General features: G+C 47.1%; 1 protein-coding gene across 1 annotated transcript; it reads right to left on the reverse strand.

Annotated features, from left to right (window-relative positions):
• Nucleotides 1-1281: 1281 nt before the first annotated feature.
• On the reverse strand, nucleotides 1282-12447 carry LOC135369403 (uncharacterized protein DDB_G0290685-like). Its single transcript, XM_064602996.1, has 3 exons — nucleotides 12400-12447; nucleotides 9016-9574; nucleotides 1282-1355 (listed from the first exon to the last, which is right to left on the reverse strand). Exons 1-3 carry the CDS (start codon nucleotides 12445-12447, stop codon nucleotides 1282-1284), a joined length of 681 nt encoding a protein of 226 aa, XP_064459066.1.
• Nucleotides 12448-21462: the final 9015 nt, after the last annotated feature.

Consider the following 21462-nt stretch of genomic DNA (forward strand, 5'->3'; position numbering starts at 1 on the left):
GGACTATCTTGGAGAAACCAGCTAAAATATTCAGTTTTTAGACGTTTCATACAACGTTTCGCGTTCATTCTTGTTCTGTTTTATCTGTTATTTTTTCTTCTTTACTGGAAAAAGCAGTTGTTCTTTTGTGTTCCATCTAGCCATGACTCAGACTGTGTTCAATGCGACCTAGATACAGGAAGGCCTTGCTCATTTCCTCCTTCCCCTCCTTCGCTACGTGGGCATATAAAGTGAGAATTCGTCTGCTACTGCGGTTCACCGTTCAGGAACTCGCAAATGATTGCAGCACACTTGGAACCTTGGAACCTTTAGACCTGAATCTCTAGACAAAAAGTGCAACATGCTTTCCGGAACAAGAGTCTTGACAAAGGAATTGGACTGTCTTGCGCCTTATTTTAAGTTTTGCCTTTTTACTGTACTACGCGGGTACGTTCAATCACTGTTCGCTGACGGCGGTAATTGGTGGTGGTTGGCTATTGGCTACTGCCGTCGAAAACACGATCGTGATTGGCTGGCTCTTAGTTGTTGCGTCACTTTGACGAAAAGCAGGCTTGTGTTGGCTGTGGACATGGCTTGGCTGCTAGTTCGTTCCGGTCGGTCGATTGTGTCGTCTGCGGGAAACCCGAAAAGCACGTGGCGTATGGGCTGTACTTTTACTTTGACATGAGAAGGCATTCAGGGATCAAGGAGATTTGTGCTCAAGACTTGGAACTGATCTTGCAGGTATTGCGTCGGTATTTTGGTGAAAGTTTGGATAACAACAATTCTTCGAGTGAATGTGCTGAGGAGCGCAATAAAAAGCACCCTAACAATTCTGTGGGCGAAAAATTGCTCGCTGAGCAACGTTCAACGCAACACCAATCTACCGTTGCTGATAGCGACAACGGTAAAATCAGTCAGCGTCGCAAGAAAAGGAAAGAAAGGTCCCCTGGCAGTCATCACCAAGAAAACAGAAGGGAGAAGTGTAACCTGTTGTCTGCTGACCATTTAGTACAATATGCATTACATTCTGAATTATCCACGGATGACAATGGTGACGGCCGTGTTCCAACTCCCCGTCACAAACAAAGCGAGACGCTGCCAATTGAACATTCGGCGCGAGCTCCAGACCACTCAGAGCTCTTGACGAATGACTATGGGTGCGTTCGTTTATTGAACTCGAGCGACTCGAGAGTTGGAAGAGTCACCTCTTGGTGGGCGAAAATCCAGGAGGGCGGCTCCCGTGACGTTACTACTCTCGTTCTGAAATTAGTGAGCCGAACACTAGAGGCGCCTGAGAGTTCACTCTCGCCGACTCTCCCGCTTGTGCGGGTCGCTCGAGTCGATGACGTAGGTGTCGTCTGCAATTGTGCCGTCTGCAATTTAGAGCGCGCTTTGCAGTCAAGAAACTTTCGGTTCAATCTTCAACTTTCGGTAATGACAAATCAAAAATTATTATGCCCTCACTACCCCACAGCTCGATGCGATCTTATTATGTTGATATCATCGTTGTTGTCGTCGCCAAAGAAAATATTGGCGACAATTTGAAGAGCGGAGAAAAGAACACCGCGAGAAGCCTCGTCTGCTACCATGGCGGCGCCAGCCACCACAAGCTCTAGCAGACGACACGCGCTGTTCGCATATTCAAGAGTCGAGGCGAAAATTCAGGGTGAAACGTCATCGACTCGCCGACGTCATGACTCCGGCTCTCGAGTCGCTCGAGTCCAATAAACGAACGCACCCTATGATGCAGCACCCTTTTCGGGGGACGACAGTTCAGAGGGAGAAATATCTTAAGCATTGCTCAACTCAGAGGGGAAGGTTCGTGTATTTCCGATTCAGCGGTGCAGTATAACATCTCCGCCTTGCAGGATATCACCTCTAGCAGGGATACCTCTACCCATCGTCCACTGTTTTCCTTTTCTTCTTTCTTTCTTTTTTTTTTCACCTCTCCCCAAAATTTATGAGATTGCCCAGTACAGCTCAGCTACCAATACATTGTACTCGTAAACATGTACGCCCTCTTGAAAGCCTGGCACCCTCTCCCGAAGGTCCATTTCTGGGGTAATTGCATACCTCTAGACTTCTAGTGCTATGTGAATAATTTTAAAACCATAGAGAATACTCACGTAACCACGTTACAGATATACGCCATGCGTATGTGGTATATGCATATACAGGGTGTCCCAGAAAACGTGTCATTGAATTATAATAAAAAAACTACACCACCTAGAGTCATGCGGTCAACGGCATTTGTTCTTATTGGGTTTTTGACACCTCATGTGAATGTCGTGTGATGTAAGTTTAATTATGTACATTTTTGCGAGCTTAAGTCGGAAATTTGCCTAGTAAAGGTCACTTTTTTACCCCACCAATGTGAAGAGCGTGTCTAATTTACTCAAATTAATGATAATTGACAGGGATATTCAGGAGCTATCCCATCAGAAAAAATAGCCGAACATCATGCTCTACGGAGGTCGCACAGAATAGCGCACGATGAATTTTTCAGCGCAGTCTTTGTCAGTCCGACGAAAGGAGGTTGGAAACCCAGCCCACCCCGGCATCGCAGAAAGAGATAACGCCGGCATGGCTTATCACGTCAGACTTTCGCTGGGATAATGCTTTCCCTCTCCCAATTTTAGGAACTGTTACTTTTTCTACTATCACTCTGTGGGCTGGCTGCGGAACTTCCTTTCGTCGGACTGCGAGCGATTGCGCTCAAAAAGACATCGCGCGTTATGGTCCGGTGCTCCGAAAAGCATGATATTCGGCTATTTTTTCCGATGGGATAGCTCGTGAATACCACTGACAATTATTATGAATTTGAGTGAATTCGGCACGCTCTTCGTATTGGTGGGGTAAAAAAGTGACCTTCCCTTGGCAAATTTCTGAGTTCAGTTCGCAAATATTTGCATAATTAAACTTGGGGTACATGACATTAACTTTACAAGGTGGCAAAAACCTAATAAGAACAAATGCCGTTGACCGCATGATTCTAGGTGGCGTAGTTTTTTATTATAATTCAATGACACGTTTTCTGGGACACCCTGTAGATCTTTGAAGCAGCATTCTCTTCACTGTGTACGACCTCTTGTGGTGTTTCCGGGCTTACGTGTTCAGCTTCAGGACAATTTAAATATAGTACAGTGTTTGACACGCATCCTGTTACAAAATGGGATTGGCATCCACCTGCAGCCTGCACACTTTTTTTAATAATCTTTCAAAATCTCATTCACACTCAACCTGCAAGAAGGAGGAGGAACGCGGGCGTGAACAGAGAGTACTCCCTACCTGTGCATTCACACAAGCGACATCCTTACGGAATATTCTAGTGGATGAAAAAACGAAAACACAAGACAAAGTTCCGTCCCATGTTATGTGAGCATTCACACGGTGCTGATTATCGGGAGTGGCGTACTGCGCACTTAGCAGACGACGACGTCAGCGTCTTTCCTGTCGCCTGCTACGGAACATCCTGTGGCTGTGTTGTAGGATATTCCCCGCGGTTAGCAGTGTATATGAACACTTAACGTTGAGCACTCTCGCTGAGAAAGTTATGAACTTCTCACCCGAGCGCAACCCGCTACCAGCTCAATAAGTAGGGGGCCGTCACCCGCATTAAAGTGAGGATGCCCGGGACTCTGTGACACATTACATGGTTCCTGAAATTCACCCAAGTGTGTTCTTCATTGCGGCTTGGTTGGTTTTTTTCAGTTTCTTGTAATTGATCCATCTTACCTGTGTACATGCTACTTCAAAGTTTGCAGGTGTGCACACGTGTGTATATTTTCTGATGGGGGCAAAGTTGAATTTGCGCTTCACGAATGCGATTGTGCCGCGGACCGCATGCTTGCCTTCCCCTAATTGCTTCCTTGTGTACGTAGGTGCACTCAAAGATAGCAGCAGCCAAGATGCTGACCTGTCACATGTCCATGATGAGCGACCAGGATCCCCTGTGGACCACAGTTTTATGGTGGGTGAAGCTTCTTGCATTGTATGTTTTACACTAGTTATTAAGGCACTGCATGGGCACGGGCTTACCCAAAAACCCGAGTGCCCTCCCCCAGGCCGGCTATAGCCTTCTTTTTGCGGGCCTGGGGTTCACCATTATGGGCCCCGGCTGCGCCCGTGCCAATACTTTGCCTAGCCTATATCGGCATCGAGCCTGTATTACCCCTCTGTTTATTAGGCACGGTCAGACTTCCTTTCGGCCTTAAACAGAAGAGAGCTTTACATTGTGCAGTACAATGCGTAGCGTTTGTCTGGTCCTGGCAGGAGTATGCAGTACGTGGTGAATTTCCAGATATCCATAAGTCCTCCGTGGAACCTGCACCTGGCACAATTGAGGCATATGAGAGTCAGACAGGTGTAGTATACCACGCTGTTCTTTTGTCAAACCAAAACGAAGAAGAAAACTGCTGCTCTTTTAAAACCGGGTAAATGCATCCACGTTGTGCTTTGTTACTCGCAGGGATGACTCTGAGGAAGCACCATTTCTCTGCGGAGGAGGATGGGATCCTTCAATTTCAAGAACATCGCCAAGGTGGGTTGAACAGATGTCGTTCTCTCAAAGTGCGTGTTCATTTTGTTTGATCGATTTCTCGCATAAGGGTGCCCTTTGTAAAGCGCACTTGTTTGGGTAATCAAAATGTACCCGCACACATAGAAAATCCATCAAACTAGCCAGGAAATTTGTATAATACCCCAGACAGACGGGCACAGTAAATATCATTTCCTGTATATATGTGTAAGTCAGGTCAGTAAGTCCGGTATGGGTCACTCTTTTATAGCGAAACAACCACTACTAGTGCCCTTTTTCTTTTCTTTTTTTTCACCTGATGCTGCTGATTATGCTGTTTTTCAGCTTCTGAGGTAAAGTCTGATTTTTGCACACCAGTTTAAAGAAAAAGAAACAAACCTGAAAAAAAAATGTAGCCTGTTTATGTTAGGTCTTCATGTTTTTGGATTTAATCGTTCTTTTTTATTTATTTATTTTCAGTTGGGCAGTAAACTCTGAACAGAGTAAAGTCTGACATTATTGTGTGAAAGAGCTGTTCTTTGTTGTTGTTCTTTATTGTTGTTTTTTGTTGTTGTTGTTCTTTGTTGTTGTTATTGTCGTCGTCGTCGTCGCCGTCGTTGTTGTCGTCGTCGTTGTCGTTGTTGTCGTCGTTGTCGTCGTCGTTGTCGTTGTGGTCGTCGCCGTCGTCGTCGTTGTTGTTGTCGTCGTCGCCGTCGTTGTCGTCGTCGCCGTCGTTGTTGTCGTCGCCGTCGTTGTCGTCGCCGTCGTTGTCGTCGTCGTTGTTGTGGTTGTCGTTGTCGTTGTTGTCGCTGTCGCTGTTGTCACTGTTCCACTGTTGTCACTGCGGAGGGAATCTCTGGGTTCCTGCTTCTCTCAACAGTGGGAAATTTAGGGCAAATTAGTCCACTGTTGTCACTGCTGAGGGAATCTTTGGGTCCTGCTCCACTCAACAGTGAGAAATTTAGAGCAATTAGTCCACTGTTGTCACTGCGGAGGGAATCTCTGGGTTCCTGCTCCTCTCAACAGTGGGAAATTTAGGGCAAATTAGTCCACTGTTGTCACTGCTGAGGGAATCTTTGGGTCCTGCTCCACTCAACAGTGAGAAATTTAGAGCAATTAGTCCACTGTTGTCACTGCGGAGGGAATCTCTGGGTTCCTGCTTCTCTCAACAGTGGGAAATTTAGGGCAAATTAGTCCACTGTTGTCACTGCTGAGGGAATCTTTGGGTCCTGCTCCACTCAACAGTGAGAAATTTAGAGCAATTAGTCCACTGTTGTCACTGCGGAGGGAATCTCTGGGTTCCTGCTCCTCTCAACAGTGGGAAATTTAGGGCAAATTAGTCCACTGTTGTCACTGCTGAGGGAATCTTTGGGTCCTGCTCCACTCAACAGTGAGAAATTTAGAGCAATTAGTCCACTGTTGTCACTGCGGAGGAATCTCTGGGTTCCTGCTCCTCTCAACAGTGGGAAATTTAGGGCAAATTAGTCCACTGTTGTCACTGCTGAGGGAATCTTTGGGTCCTGCTCCACTCAACAGTGAGAAATTTAGAGCAATTAGTCCACTGTTGTCACTGCGGAGGGAATCTCTGGGTTCCTGCTTCTCTCAACAGTGGGAAATTTAGGGCAAATTAGTCCACTGTTGTCACTGCTGAGGGAATCTTTGGGTCCTGCTCCACTCAACAGTGAGAAATTTAGAGCAATTAGTCCACTGTTGTCACTGCGGAGGGAATCTCTGGGTTCCTGCTCCTCTCAACAGTGGGAAATTTAGAGCAATTAGTCCACTGTTGTCACTGCGGAGGGAATCTCTGGGTTCCTGCTCCTCTCAACAGTGGGAAATTTAGAGCAATTAGTCCACTGTTGTCACTGCGGAGGGAATCTCTGGGTTCCTGCTCCTCTCAACAGTGGGAAATTTAGAGCAATCTAGTCCACTGTTGTCACTGCGGAGGGAATCTCTGGGTTCCTGCTCCTCTCAACAGTGGGAAATTTAGAGCAACTAGTCCACTGTTGTCACTGCGGAGGGAATCTCTGGGTTCCTGCTCCTCTCAACAGTGGGAAATTTAGAGCAACTAGTCCACTGTTGTCACTGCGGAGGGAATCTCTGGGTTCCTGCTCCTCTCAACAGTGGGAAATTTAGAGCAACTAGTCCACTGTTGTCACTGCGGAGGGAATCTCTGGGTTCCTGCTCCTCTCAACAGTGGGAAATTTAGAGCAACTAGTCCACTGTTGTCACTGCGGAGGGAATCTCTGGGTTCCTGCTCCTCTCAACAGTGGGAAATTTAGAGCAATTAGTCCACTGTTGTCACTGCGGAGGGAATCTCTGGGTTCCTGCTCCTCTCAACAGTGGGAAATTTAGAGCAATTGGTCCACTGTTGTCACTGCGGAGGGAATCTCTGGGTTCCTGCTCCTGTCAACAGTGGGAAATTTAGGGCAATTAGGCCACTGTTGTCACTGCGGAGGGAATCTCTGGGTTCCTGCTCCTGTCAACAGTGGGATATTTAGGGCAAGTAGGCCACTGTTGTCACTGCGGAGGGAATCTCTGGGTTCCTGCTCCCCTCAACAGTGGGAAATTTAGAGCAATTAGTCCACTGTTGTCACTGCGGAGGGAATCTCTGGGTTCCTGCTCCTCTCAACAGTGGGAAATTTAGAGCAATTAGTCCACTGTTGTCACTGCGGAGGGAATCTCTGGGTTCCTGCTCCTCTCAACAGTGGGAAATTTAGGGCAATTGGTCCACTGTTGTCACTGCGGAGGGAATCTCTGGGTTCCTGCTCCTCTCAACAGTGGGAAATTTAGGGCAATTAGTCCACTGTTGTCACTGCGGAGGGAATCTCTGGGTACCTGCTCCTCTCAACAGTGGGAAATTTAGGGCAATTAGTCCACTGTTGTCACTGCGGAGGGAATCTCTGGGTTCCTGCTCCTCTCAACAGTGGGAAATTTAGGGCAATTGGTCCACTGTTGTCACTGCGGAGGGAATCTCTGGGTTCCTGCTCCTCTCAACAGTGGGAAATTTAGAGCAATTAGTCCACTGTTGTCACTGCGGAGGGAATCTCTGGGTTCCTGCTCCTCTCAACAGTGGGAAATTTAGGGCAATTAGTCCACTGTTGTCACTGCGGAGGGAATCTCTGGGTTCCTGCTCCTCTCAACAGTGGGAAATTTAGAGCAATTAGTCCACTGTTGTCACTGCGGAGGGAATCTCTGGGTTCCTGCTCCTCTCAACAGTGGGAAATTTAGGGCAATTGGTCCACTGTTGTCACTGCGGAGGGAATCTCTGGGTTCCTGCTCCTGTCAACAGTGGGAAATTTAGGGCAATTAGGCCACTGTTGTCACTGCGGAGGGAATCTCTGGGTTCCTGCTCCTCTCAACAGTGGGAAATTTAGAGCAATTAGTCCACTGTTGTCACTGCGGAGGGAATCTCTGGGTTCCTGCTCCTCTCAACAGTGGGAAATTTAGGGCAATTAGGCCACTGTTGTCACTGCGGAGGGAATCTCTGGGTTCCTGCTCCTGTCAACAGTGGGATATTTAGGGCAATTAGGCCACTGTTGTCACTGCGGAGGGAATCTCTGGGTTCCTGCTCCTCTCAACAGTGGGAAATCTAGGGCAAATTAGTTAGGGAGATGTTAGTGGCAGACTGGCATAGTAAGGACGTAGAGGATTACAGTAAGGACATGGAGACTTACAATGAGGACGTGGGGACTTACGATAAGGACATGACGACTTACAATGAGGACATGGAGACTTACTGCCTTAAGAAAGGTCTTACAGCTACATGCCTCACAGCGGCATGCCTTACTGCCACACGTCTCACAGCTACATGCCTTACTGTATATGCCTTACCACCTGCTTGCCATACCGCTATGCTACTGCGCTCTTGCGACTGCGGAGGGAATCTCTGGGTTCCTGCTCCTCTCAACTGAGGGAAATTTAGGGCAATTAGTCCACTGTTGTCACTGCGGAGGGAATCTCTGAGTTCCTGCTCCTCTCAACAGTGGGAAATTTAGGGCAATTGGTCCACTGTTGTCACTGCGGAGGGAATCTCTGGGTTCCTGCTCCTGTCAACAGTGGGAAATTTAGGGCAATTAGGCCACTGTTGTCACTGCGGAGGGAATCTCTGGGTTCCTGCTCCTCTCAACAGTGGGAAATTTAGGGCAATTGGTCCACTGTTGTCACTGCGGAGGGAATCTCTGGGTTCCTGCTCCTCTCAACAGTGGGAAATCTAGGGCAAATTAGTTAGGGATATTTAATTTTTTTAGGATTTTAATCTTTCTTTTTTATTTATTTATTTTCAGTTGGGCAGTAAACTCTGAACAGAGTAAAGTCTGACATTATTGTGTGAAAGAGCTGTTCTTTGTTGTTGTTTTTTGTTGTTGTTGTTCTTTGTTGTTGTTGTTGTTGTTGTCGTTGTTGTTGTTGTTGTTGTCGTCGTTGTTGTTGTTGTTATCGTCGTTGTTGTTGTTTTGTCGTCGTCGTTGTTGTTGTCGTCGTTGTTATCGTCGTTGTTGTTTTGTCGTCGTCGTCGTCGCCGTCGTGTTTGTCGTCGTTGTCGTTGTCGTCGTCGCCGTCGTTGTTGTTGTCGTTGTTGTCGTCGCCGTTGTTGTCGTCGCCGTCGTTGTCGTCGTCGTTGTCGTCGCCGTCGTCGCCGTCGTTGTTGTTGTCGTCGTTGTCGTTGTTGTCGTCGTTGTCGTTGTGGTCGTCGCCGACGTCGTTGTCGTTGTCGTTGTCGTTGTCGTCGTTGTCGTCGTCGTCGTCGCCGTCGTTGTTGTTGTCGTTGTTGTTGTTGTCGTCGCCGTCGTCGTTGTCGTTGGTGTCGTTGTTGTCGTTGTCGTCGTCGTCGTCGCCGTCGTTGTCGTTGTGGTCGTCGCCGTCGTTGTTGTCGTTGTCGTCGTCGTCGCCGTTGTTGTTGTCGTTGTTGTCGTCGTTGTCGTTGTTGTCGTCGTTGTCGTTGTCGCCGTTGTCGCTGTCGTAGTGGTCGTCGCCGTCGTCGTCGTTGTTGTTGTCGTTGTCGTCGTCGCCGTCGTCGCCGTCGTTGTTGTCGTCGCCGTCGTTGTCGTTGTTGTCGCCGTCGCTGTTGTCACTGTTCCACTGTTGTCACTGCGGAGGGAATCTCTGGGTTCCTGCTTCTCTCAACAGTGGGAAATTTAGGGCAAATTAGTCCACTGTTGTCACTGCTGAGGGAATCTCTGGGTCCTGCTCCTCTCAACAGTGGGAAATTTAGAGCAATTAGTCCACTGTTGTCACTGCGGAGGGAATCTCTGGGTTCCTGCTCCTCTCAACAGTGGGAAATTTAGAGCAATTAGTCCACTGTTGTCACTGCGGAGGGAATCTCTGGGTTCCTGCTCCACTCAACAGTGGGAAATTTAGAGCAATTAGTCCACTGTTGTCACTGCGGAGGGAATCTCTGGGTTCCTGCTCCTCTCAACAGTGGGAAATTTAGAGCAATTAGTCCACTGTTGTCACTGCGGAGGGAATCTCTGGGTTCCTGCTCCTCTCAACAGTGGGAAATTTAGGGCAATTGGTCCACTGTTGTCACTGCGGAGGGAATCTCTGGGTTCCTGCTCCTCTCAACAGTGGGAAATTTAGAGCAATTAGGCCACTGTTGTCACTGCGGAGGGAATCTCTGGGTTCCTGCTCCTGTCAACAGTGGGATATTTAGGGCAATTAGGCCACTGTTGTCACTGCGGAGGGAATCTCTGGGTTCCTGCTCCTCTCAACAGTGGGAAATCTGGGGCAAATTAGTTAGGGAGATGTTAGTGGCAGACTGGCATAGTAAGGACGTAGAGGATTACAGTAAGGACATGGAGACTTACAATGAGGACGTGGGGACTTACGATAAGGACATGACGACTTACAATGAGGACATGGAGACTTACTGCCTTAAGAAAGGTCTTACAGCTACATGCCTCACAGCGGCATGCCTTACTGCCACACGTCTCACAGCTACATGCCTTACTGTATATGCCTTACCAGCTGCTTGCCATACCGCTATGCTACTGCGCTCTTGCGACTGCGGAGGGAATCTCTGGGTTCCTGCTCCTCTCAACTGAGGGAAATTTAGGGCAATTAGTCCACTGTTGTCACTGCGGAGGGAATCTCTGGGTTCCTGCTCCTCTCAACAGTGGAAAATTTAGGGCAATTGGTCCACTGTTGTCACTGCGGAGGGAATCTCTGGGTTCCTGCTCCTGTCAACAGTGGGAACTTTAGGGCAATTAGGCCACTGTTGTCACTGCGGAGGGAATCTCTGGGTTCCTGCTCCTCTCAACAGTGGGGAATTTAGGGCAATTGGTCCACTGTTGTCACTGCGGAGGGAATCTCTGGGTTCCTGCTCCTGTCAACAGTGGGATATTTAGGGCAATTAGGCCACTGTTGTCACTGCGGAGGGAATCTCTGGGTTCCTGCTCCTCTCAACAGTGGGAAATCTAGGGCAAATTAGTTAGGGAGATGTTAGTGGCAGACTGGCATAGTAAGGACGTAGAGGATTACAGTAAGGACATGGAGACTTACAATGAGGACGTGGGGACTTACGATAAGGACATGACGACTTACAATGAGGACATGGAGACTTACTGCCTTAAGAAAGGTCTTACAGCCACATGCCTCACAGCGGCATGCCTTACTGCCACACGTCTCACAGCTACATGCCTTACTGTATATGCCTTACCAGCTGCTTGCCACACCGCTATGCTACTGCGCTCTTGCGACTGCGGAGGGAATCTCTGGGTTCCTGCTCCTCTCAACTGAGGGAAATTTAGGGCAATTAGTCCACTGTTGTCACTGCGGAGGGAATCTCTGGGTTCCTGCTCCTCTCAACAGTGGGAAATTTAGGGCAATTAGGCCACTGTTGTCACTGCAGAGGGAATCTCTGGGTTCCTGCTCCTCTCAACAGTGGGTAATTTAGGGCAATTAGTCCACTGTTGTCACTGCGGAGGGAATCTCTGGGTTCCTGCTCCTGTCAACAGTGGGAAATTTAGGGCAATTAAGCCACTGTTGTCACTGCGGAGGGAATCTTTGGGTTCCTGCTCCTCTCAACAGTGGGAAATCTAGGGCAAATTAGTCCACTGTTGTCAGTGTGGAGGGAATCTCTGGGTTCCTGCTCCTCTCAACAGTGGGAAATTTAGGGCAATTAGTCGACTGTTGTCGTGCGGAGGGAGTCTCTAGGTTGTGTTCCTGTCAAGACTGGCAAATGCAGATGGAATGAGTTAAGACCTTCTGCTCCTCCATCTCCTGCAACAGAAGAACATTGAAGAGGATGTTACATTAACAACGTACAGAAAAGGACAAAGGCAGAAGTTTTCAACAAATCAGGGCAGCTCATGCAAGCAACTTACATCTAATAAAAGTATAGGAACATGGCAGTCGTAAAAAACCAACAGCCTAAGACTGGTGAACGTTAGAAACGCAAAGAGAATAATTATCAAATTGGATATCGAGTCACACAGAGCGAATTTCTGGAACAGAAATGCAGAAAGCTGCAAACGCGATAAGCAGACAACCTTGATGGGCATGGCATGGCATATATAAGCCAGTTCCTGTCGAGAAAGGCAAGTAGGATACCAGGCTGCATGGGCATCGAGGCGGCACCAAGCTCCAAGTGTACAATCCAAGGCTGCAAGCTGCAAGAACAAGCAGAGGTATATTGGATCGCAATCGCTTATAAGCTCCTTTTTGTCTTTGGTGAAACGCTAGTTCTGCAATTCACCGTAACGGAATGCGCTACTCGTCGAAACAACTTGCACCATTGGATAGACGTATTTTTAGACGTATTTTTAATTTTTATTAGCCTCGATCGTGATATGAACATAATACTTCCATAAATTATATGAGTAGGAGAGTGGATACAGGGGAGGCGATCCCTCTAATAGCGAATATCATTGAGGGATAAATTTTGCCTAACGCTGGGTGGCGTTTACTTCGTCAATGGATAGCTCCCGTGGCTCAGTGCGTAGCGTGCTGGCCATGTTAGATCCAGACTGGGAGGTACCTGGGTTCGAATCCCGCTGCGCCGTCTGGGATTTTGCTTAGATGCTTTCAGAGATACGTCGCTACAGTTCTCTTTAGTGGTCAGCCCAGGACGCACATTCTCGTGGGGCGTGAGTCGCGACGTTGCCCACCTCTGCGAGGCCGACAACGGTGACCACCCTTTCACCACCACCACCACCAATGATAGGTTCAAGGTGTGACATGTGCTCGCGCGTAACCCGCGTGCTCTTTTTGTGTTTGTTTTGGCAACGTAGGATTATGACTGATCCATATCGCATCGTTGTGGACATACACTTTAAAGGTCAGCCATCATTAGTGCAGCCACTTCTGTATTGATATACAGCAACCCTCAAACATAAGGTAAGCCCTTAGCTGAACAAGAACTCATAATACGCAAGTGTCAGCTGTACAACAACAAATGTCGACAATTTGGCCTATGTACTCCATGGGAGAATAAGTAAAAAATTGATAACACATTGATAAGGCAGAAATCGCCCTGACTCGTGTGTGAATCAGAGAGTGAGAAGGAAAAGATGTAGGAGAGAAAGGGAATGGCGCTGTTGGTTGTGCATGGGCTCTCCGTCCCACCTGTACCGGCAGAACCTGTTTTGCCTGAGTTCTTGTGTTTAGTAACGCCAATAAAATATCTGGAATACATATTAGTACAGTACTACCGTACCTTACAATACAATATATCCATGCTGTTAGGAGGGCAGACCAGCTCTCCGTCCCAATGTATTCCTATGGAACAGTTTTTATGCTTTTTCTCGGTAACCACCACGCAGATTTTGACGCAGGTGGTTTCATCATAAAGAGGAAGACGAGATGAAGAGAATTATGCTACTAGATTTCTCATAGATGTCGTATATATTTTACGGCAACGTCACGAATGCGAAAATTATACACAATTTTTCTCCTCCCTCTATGAACAGGTTTTTATTAAACTTCTATAGCCATTTCCAAACAAACTTTCCATTTACTTTCTCTGGAAATATTTCAGGAATTGATAGATATCAAATTTATATGTCTACCACTTTCCATTTTGATAAGAAAGTATGAAATGTGGGTACGGATAAATACCGTCTCAAAGCCCCGTGAACCGCGTCATTCTGTGTCGCCCTCTAGCCGTAGCACAGGAAAAACCGCGCGGAACATTTTGACCGTATCCATCCGCCGACCATGCGGCGCGCACGCGCACCGTAGTACTCCCTCTCACCTCTTTACTTTCATGAACAGCTGACTTAGGGCATGGCCTTGTAGACCAGAACAAAAGCTTACTTAGCTGCTCGTAAAGGGAATATCGTCAGCCAGCATTGTCGCGGCCCGTGTAGGAGACCACCGAGACCAATAAACCTCTTCTTTTTTTGGTGCGCTTATAGAGAACTGAGATGTGTTTATTAGCTTCACATGAAACGTCAATTTACTCAGTCAACTGTCTTATAAGGCTAACTTGAATCTCTCGTATTTACGGTTAGTGGAAGGCCGACTTCACAAACAGTAATGTTGAAACAGCCGGCAAGCGGATTACACACAGATAAAGGTTTCTGAGGATAACGGCACTTAGAACTGCCAACTTTATTTTTGTTTCTCTTTCTTTCTTTTATTGATCGATTTATTTTTATTTTTATCTTTATTATTTTTTTCATGAGCCCTCCACGTGAACCGATAAGAAAAATCGATCAAGAGGCCGCTGCACAATTATTTCTGCGCACGCAATGAGTAACAGTATTTTCCGGAACCCAAATTCACGTTCGCGAAGCAAGGAAAACGAACGACAGCGACGGGGGATATATTTATTAAAGGAAAAGAAAAAAAAACGGGAGAAAGGTTAGCCAAACGGGACGCCGGCTTACTATTCTGGAAATACATAAATAAAATTAAGAAATAAGAGATAAATGAAACGGACGCGACGGAACAGCACTTTAGTTAGTTGATTGTTATGTTAGTAAAAGTTCGGCGTTTGCATTTTCATGTTCAGGTTAGTCCTTAGACTTTGGGTCAGGGCTTTGGCAGTTTCCGCGCAGAAATAGCCAGATAACATTTATTTACAGTAGTTTATTTAGTTTCAACGGGGACTTCGATCACGTTATTTTGAGATACGGCCAATTTTTCGATACCGGTTCCCTGGATTTTCCATCTTTCGACAATCCTTGCTAGTTGCACGTTGGATGACCCAAAACCTGTACCCGTCTGTCTTTGCACGGCGAACAAAGGGAGGCCTTCTGAGGAAGATAAGAAGAAGCTCCGGATCACTGGGGATTCTCCGCCGAACTAGCGTCTACGCTGAACGAAAAGTCTGGTGTAATGTGATGTACCCTGTGAAAACCAAGGAGTGTTTAAAAATATAGTACTGAAGTTTCCGGGTAATAATCAGCGCAATTATGAGACGGAAATCGTCATCCGAGACCTCGCCGTGCGTCCGGTTCCTTTCATTTTATCTTGTTCATTTAGACATAAAGATGGAGTTCAAGGAGTTATTCCGAAATCCTAAGCTGTTTGGCGAAGGCGTTTGATCGAAGACGGCTTGGTCGCTCGCAAGCCGTTCGATCGAAAGCCGGATGATCGACACTGTTTGTTCGAAAGACGTTTTTTCGAAGGGAGTTCGAAGCTCGCAGCGTGTCCTTATAGCTCCTCTCTTTCTGTAACTTTTGACTCGAACATTTATGAGCATGAGGCAATCAGTGTCCTCTCGTTTTTGTTTGTTTGTTTCTTGCTTTTTTTTTCAGCGAAAGAGGGGAGACCACTGGTTATTCGCAGACCTTTGTCATTCACGAACAGCACAGCCTTCTGGCTTTTTACTCTCTCCCATCCGAAAGGAAATAAAATTGAATTGAATTGAATAGAACAATGCGGAAGTATCCCGCGTAGCAGTAGGACACATACCGAAGAAAATGTCTTCAAGTTGGGAACAGCCAATAGTCTGTCCTCTTCTGGGCACCTTTTCCATTGCTGGGATCCGAAATGGGATAGTGATACGTGCACGAAAGGCGCTCAACAATTAGTCCACTGTTGCCACTGCGGAGGGAATCTCTAGGTTCCTGCTCCTCTCGACAGTGGGAAATTTAGGGCAATTAGTCCACTGTTGTCACTGTGGAGGGAATCTCTGGGTTCGTGCTCCTCTCAACAGGGAAATTTTGAAAAGTATATACGCATAGGCCGATCAGCTTGGAACACAAAGACTAACGCGCCTGTTTTTAAAAATATGAATCACTGTACATACAGTAAGAAATAATTTCAAGTGCATTTTTTCCTTTCTTCTTTTTTTTTTTTCCTGGTGATGAGGAAGTTAATCTGGCCTCGTCTTCGCACCCTGTTGCACGCCGTGGAACAGCTGTGTCTGAGAATGGGCAATTGTTCGATGGCCTCCTATATAGACCTCACCCGAGAAACGTCATCATGACGTTGGTAGACAGACTGAAACCGAAACAAATCGAAAGGGGAGGGCTGGGTTCTACAAATGGGGACTTGTTCGCTGCCTCCTATTGAGAGAAGAGTAGGATTTAAGGTCGCGTCCCTTTCGGAGACCATCGTAATCCCCTCAAGACCGTGGCTTTCGGGAACGGCCTTGTTCGCCCCTAGCTTCGATCGTAGTTCAATTCTACCGAATTGGTGGCGCTGTAGAACACTATGACGTAATTTGTTTACGAACAGGGAGAGGGACTCTTTGATGAACATGGTGGGCTTTGGCCTTGGGATGTACGGAGAGCGACAGTTCGGTCGGTAAGGAAGTCTTGGAGACAGATGAAGGATCGACCGGATACCCTAAAAGAGCGCAAGGCGGACAGCACACATATGTGAGAGACGGTATCATATGGGTGCTTGATGTCCGGGAAAACCGATGAACACGAGCATGTTGGGGTTGTTGAGACTAGGTCGACGAAATCCAGTTATTTCGTGAGGGTTCACCTTGTTTTTCGAGCCACCAATCGAGGCGACGCAAAACCATTCTCTCCATCAGTTTGCCCATAGAGCGAAAGGAGGATAGGGCATTTGTGGTTGTCCCTGGTTTCAGGATGGGAACAACTAAAGCCTCCTTCCAGGTAGGTGGTAGAGATCCCCGTTGTCAAGAGGTATTGTACACGTGTAGGAGAGCTTGGAGTGACCGCCCGTTAAGGTTTCGCTGTGCGGCATGGGTTATTTTATCGGGTCCCGGGGATGAGCAGACGTTCACACGCTTCAACGCTGCCTTCAGCTCAATTAGAGTCATGGTCCAGGTGGCCAGTCTTGGTTAATTTCAGCCGTCAAACTCTGGGTAAAAGTGCTGTGTACCGGAGTCGTCTAGGCAGTCGCCGGTGTCATTAGTACAGCTTGGGTCAGAAAAGAAAGAAACTGATGTTCTGAGGCTGGAACAACATAGAAGGGACAGATACAGCCTTGTTTGTATCTGTCCCTTCTATGTTGTTCCAGCCTCAGAACATCAGTTTCGTTCTTGTTCAACAGGTGCCGCTTGCGTCGATTTCCGTCGTATGAATGTGTGTGAGTGAGCAAAAAATGTAAGAGTGACAGGAGGGTGAGTGAGAGTGAGTGGCTGGTTTGTCGTCCCTTCAGATGACGCACCCCGAAAGTCGCTGGAGAGGCGTGTTAGCTTAGCTCAATTTGGTAGAGCCCTGGACCGGTAATCCAGAAGATGTGGGTTCGATCCCTACAGCTGGCTAACCTTTTCAGTGACTTTCATCTTTCATTGGGACAGAAAGTTTACGGAACACCGGGGTGTCACACTTCTCCATTCGGGTGACACCCTAGCCGTAAATTAACAGAAGCGGACACACGTACTAGGAAGTGGATACAATAGCCGGCCACCCGTTTCTTATTCGATGTTTTCCTAATAGCTAGCATGGGGCTGCTTCAATGAAGTAATGTCAGTCCCGTGTTCCGTAAACTTTTGTTCCAAGTTGTACCACACAGAAGTTCGTCACTAGCGATTCTTTTGATGGAGCCCCGGAGATCGAATCCAGCTGAAGTTCTCGCGCTACTCTAGCTTTCATCCGGCGGTATGCCACAATGTCAGTAAGTTGCCCTGTCCGACGAGCAGAAAGAATTGCTAATTGCTAGAGAATGGCCGACGAGTCCTGTTAAACCACCGCATCCTGAACGCTGCAACTATTGCTTGCGTTGCGAGAGAGCCTCTGGTGACATATACCGGTGTGCACAGATGTTCGAGGCTTTCACAAAAGAGACTCCAGTTCGTGGAAGAAATCAGTCCAGTATGCTGAGAGTGGCAGTCTATCGTGCGAAATATACAGAGGCAAATCGTCCTTACCTCTGGTGTCGACATCCGCAGCGCACGACAAGTAGCGAATTGTGTTCGTGAGTATAAAGATGGTGCGTTGGAGATTGCAGTTTTTGGCAATGGTATGTACATCACTATAACTGGCACTCTGGGGATATCAATATACTAAACGACGAGTGCAATTGGGGTGGACGGGTAGGTGGAAGGCCTTGAACAGACTCGTGAAACTTAGGGTCACTAAATATCGACACTGAGGTCTAAGGAAGAGCTGGAGCGCCATCTTGTTTCCGTACCACACGGTATCATCCCCAGTTGAGGATCAAAGACGGCTGATGCATAAGACGGATAAAGAAGCATGATTGTTGTGCGATAATGCATGTATTGTCCACAAGAGCGACCCGAAGATGTCAAGCTGAGCTCAAGGCGGTCCCGTCAACTGCTGCTTGTAAACGAAAGGAGCATATTGCACCCTCGCACGGTAGATGGCATCGTGCGCTAACGCGCGCACGCACGCAGCTTTTATAGAGAGAGTTTGGCCATTAGGAGGAGCCTAACTTTGAAGCGCGTCATGCGACGTCACGGCCGAAGCCACCTCCCTCGTCGGTGCTCTATCCAGTCGTCGCAGTCGCAGACGCCATATCGATGCTGACCGTTGTTTACGATGCAAGGAAGGAAACACGTGCGTACTTCTTGCTTCGAAAGGCTTTCGTCCTTGAACTCTTTCTGTTCGGCAACGAAGCCCCCCTTATCACTGGCGCCTGGGTCATAAGCTGGTTATTCCTGTAGGTTACATTCAACACAGCTTATGCCACGAAGATGTCGACCAGCTGATGGACAGCATCAATATGGCGCGGACTAGATGGCTGATGAGCGGATTCCGCTCGGATTCAGGCTTTTTCGGCGGCGCAACGACGACTCTGACGTCAAAATAAGCTCCTCCCATGAGGCGGCAAAAGATCAAAGAATGGTCAAACTCTCCCCTAAATGGCTCTGACGCGTGACGCCAGCGTGACAAACAAGATGGCGCATGCTCGCTCTTGAAACTTAGTGTCGATACTCTGAAGTGCCATAACAAACTTGAAGTGATCAGTGTCTGTGAAATCAATCGAATGAAAATGATTATAAATATAGACAAAGTTATAACGGGAAACAGCGTAAATGAAGCCCATCTATGTGCCATCTGTTCCAGGCAGCAACAATGAACGGTTTCTAGAAAACTCTAACATGATATGCACAAAATTAATCACCTTCCTCACCAACTTCTTTTTGTAATCTTCCAGCGAACACAACCATGTGGTCCATGCGCGTATTTTTGAGCATCACTAAACCTGTTACGCTGGAACAATTTCAACAATGCTCAGTTCGCTCTAATTACCTAGACTACAATTGCAGTGGCGAATCTGCATGCTGCACCATTTGCGCCAAACAGCGGATCAGCTACTAGTGCGTGCTTTTCTGACTTATTGCGCCAAATTTGCTCCAAAAGATGCTGCAGGACGTATGAAAGTGAAAACAAAACTGAAGGTACGATTGTCCTTTCTATTGTGTTACGTTTCTCCGAAGAATCCCTCCGTGGCATGAGCTGCGGCCACGTCCCAACAGCTCCTCATAGAACCAATTGATTACTATTAATAGTTACTATATTACTAGATTACTATATTAGTAGTTAAACTATTAATAGTTTGAGATAATTCACGCATCTATCTGCACGTGTGCAATGGTGGTGGTGGTGCTAGCGAAAGGGCTCACCGTTGTCGGCCTCACAGAGGTGGGCAACGTCACAACTGATGCCCTGGGGGAATGTGCGTCCTGGGCAGACTTCTAAGGGAACTGAGCAATGAAAATACGACGTTATGCATTCCAGTCTTTTAATCGGGAGCATTTACCGTTTGGCTCGCATTTCAGCCATCCATTGACTCAATACTGGTCTTGGTTCTGCCCCTGACCCCCCCCGAGTTAATTGGCATTCCAACTAAAGCAACTTTTAGCTAAAATAAATTGAGTCAAACGTCTTACACATATGTTCACCACGCATACTAATGATCCGGAATGACTAAATTTGCTCTCACACAGTAAATTTAGTGCTTTGTGGATTGTCCTTTGTGGCGCTCCTTTCTCTTAAAGTGTGGCGTGTGAAAGGCGTTGGCATCCACGAATCACACTCCGTGTAGCGTAATTTAAATGGCTCTTACAGTCGGTAATTTAGGTGGGCTTGTGCCACTATTTGAACCGGTCATCGGATTTTCTTTTTTTACGATTCAGTTCCGGTTCAGCTCCAACGTGACGACAACAGTTTTGGTTTGGCTCAGCGCTGGTTTGGCTAAAACTCGTTCAGGTTCAGTTCGACTCTCTGGTGGTACCACAGCCCGATTACTTCAAAGGCATTGAAAAGCTAGTAGCCGGACTTGTTAACAGGCTTCCAAATAACGATGAAAGATGAAAGTCACTGAAAAGGTTAGCCAGCTGCAGGAGTCGAACCCACATCTTCTGGATTGCCGGTCCAGGGCTCTACCAATTGAGCTAAGCTAACACGCCTTCTCAGCGACTTCCAGGGTGCATCATCTGAAGGGACAAACCAGTCACTCTCTCTCACTCATCCTCCTTTCACTCTTACATTTTTGCTCACTCATACACACATTCATACGACGGGATCGACAACAACTGTTGAACATGAAAGAACTGGTGTTCTGAGGCTGGAACAACAACATAGAAGGGACAAATACATACAAAGCTTTGTGTGTATTTGTCCCTTCTATGTTGTTTCAGCCTCAGAACATCAGTTCTTTCATGTTCCAAATAACACTCACATGCTGCATACTGCAGGGTAGCAAACCATTACTCTTGGACACAGTTCGAGGTAACTCGTTACAGTAACTCGTCACTGTAACTCAGTTCCTTTTTTTGGTAACTTGTAACTTAACTCTGTACTTTTGCGCTGTGGTAACTTTCAGAGGAACTCGTTCCTTTTTCAGGTAACTTTGCCAAAGTAACTTCAGTTAAGTTCCAAGTTACTCACGTCCACGTATTTTCTTGCTTTCGCTCCGGTTCCTCCATTGCATTTTTTGCCATGAAACGTGATATTCAATCAATGATAGTATTTTATTCAGGAAGTAAGAACCGCTGCCATTGAAATGAAGCTGAACCATTGTGGACCCACAGGGAGTAAGATGCAAAGCGTTCGAATAGACCTCTACCAGAGAAACGTCATCATGACATTGGTAGACAGACTGAAACCGAAACAAATCTGAAGGAGAGGGCTGGGTTCCACGAACGGGCACTTGTTCTCTGCCTCCCATTGAAAGAAAAGCATGACCAAGGCTCCCGTCACTTTAAGGGACCATATCGTAATCCCCTCAAGACCGTGGCTTTCGGGCGCGACCTTGTTCACCTCTAGCTTCGAGCGTAGTTCAATTCTACCAGATTTGTGGCGCTGTCGAACACTATGACGTCATTTGTTTACAAACAGGGAGAGGTCTATTGTTGGACATAAACGAAAACGATCTAAGCGTGCTGCACTCCTCTGCAGGCAGCTCAGGGTCTAACTCAACTGCTCACGCGCACTGCACCTGCGTAATGCTATTTTGTATCCCAAGTAACTTGGAAGTAACTCGTTCTTTTTTTTAAGTAACTCAGTAACTGCGAGTTACATTTCAGGATTGAAGAACTTCGTTATTAACTTAGTTACATTTTTCACGCGATAACTTAACTTGTAACGAGTTCTTTTTGACGGGTAACTTCTCAATCTATGCTCTTGGAATACATA

This window comes from Ornithodoros turicata, chromosome 9, assembly GCF_037126465.1.
Source record: "Ornithodoros turicata isolate Travis chromosome 9, ASM3712646v1, whole genome shotgun sequence".
In the NCBI taxonomy this organism is placed as follows: domain Eukaryota; kingdom Metazoa; phylum Arthropoda; class Arachnida; order Ixodida; family Argasidae; genus Ornithodoros; species Ornithodoros turicata.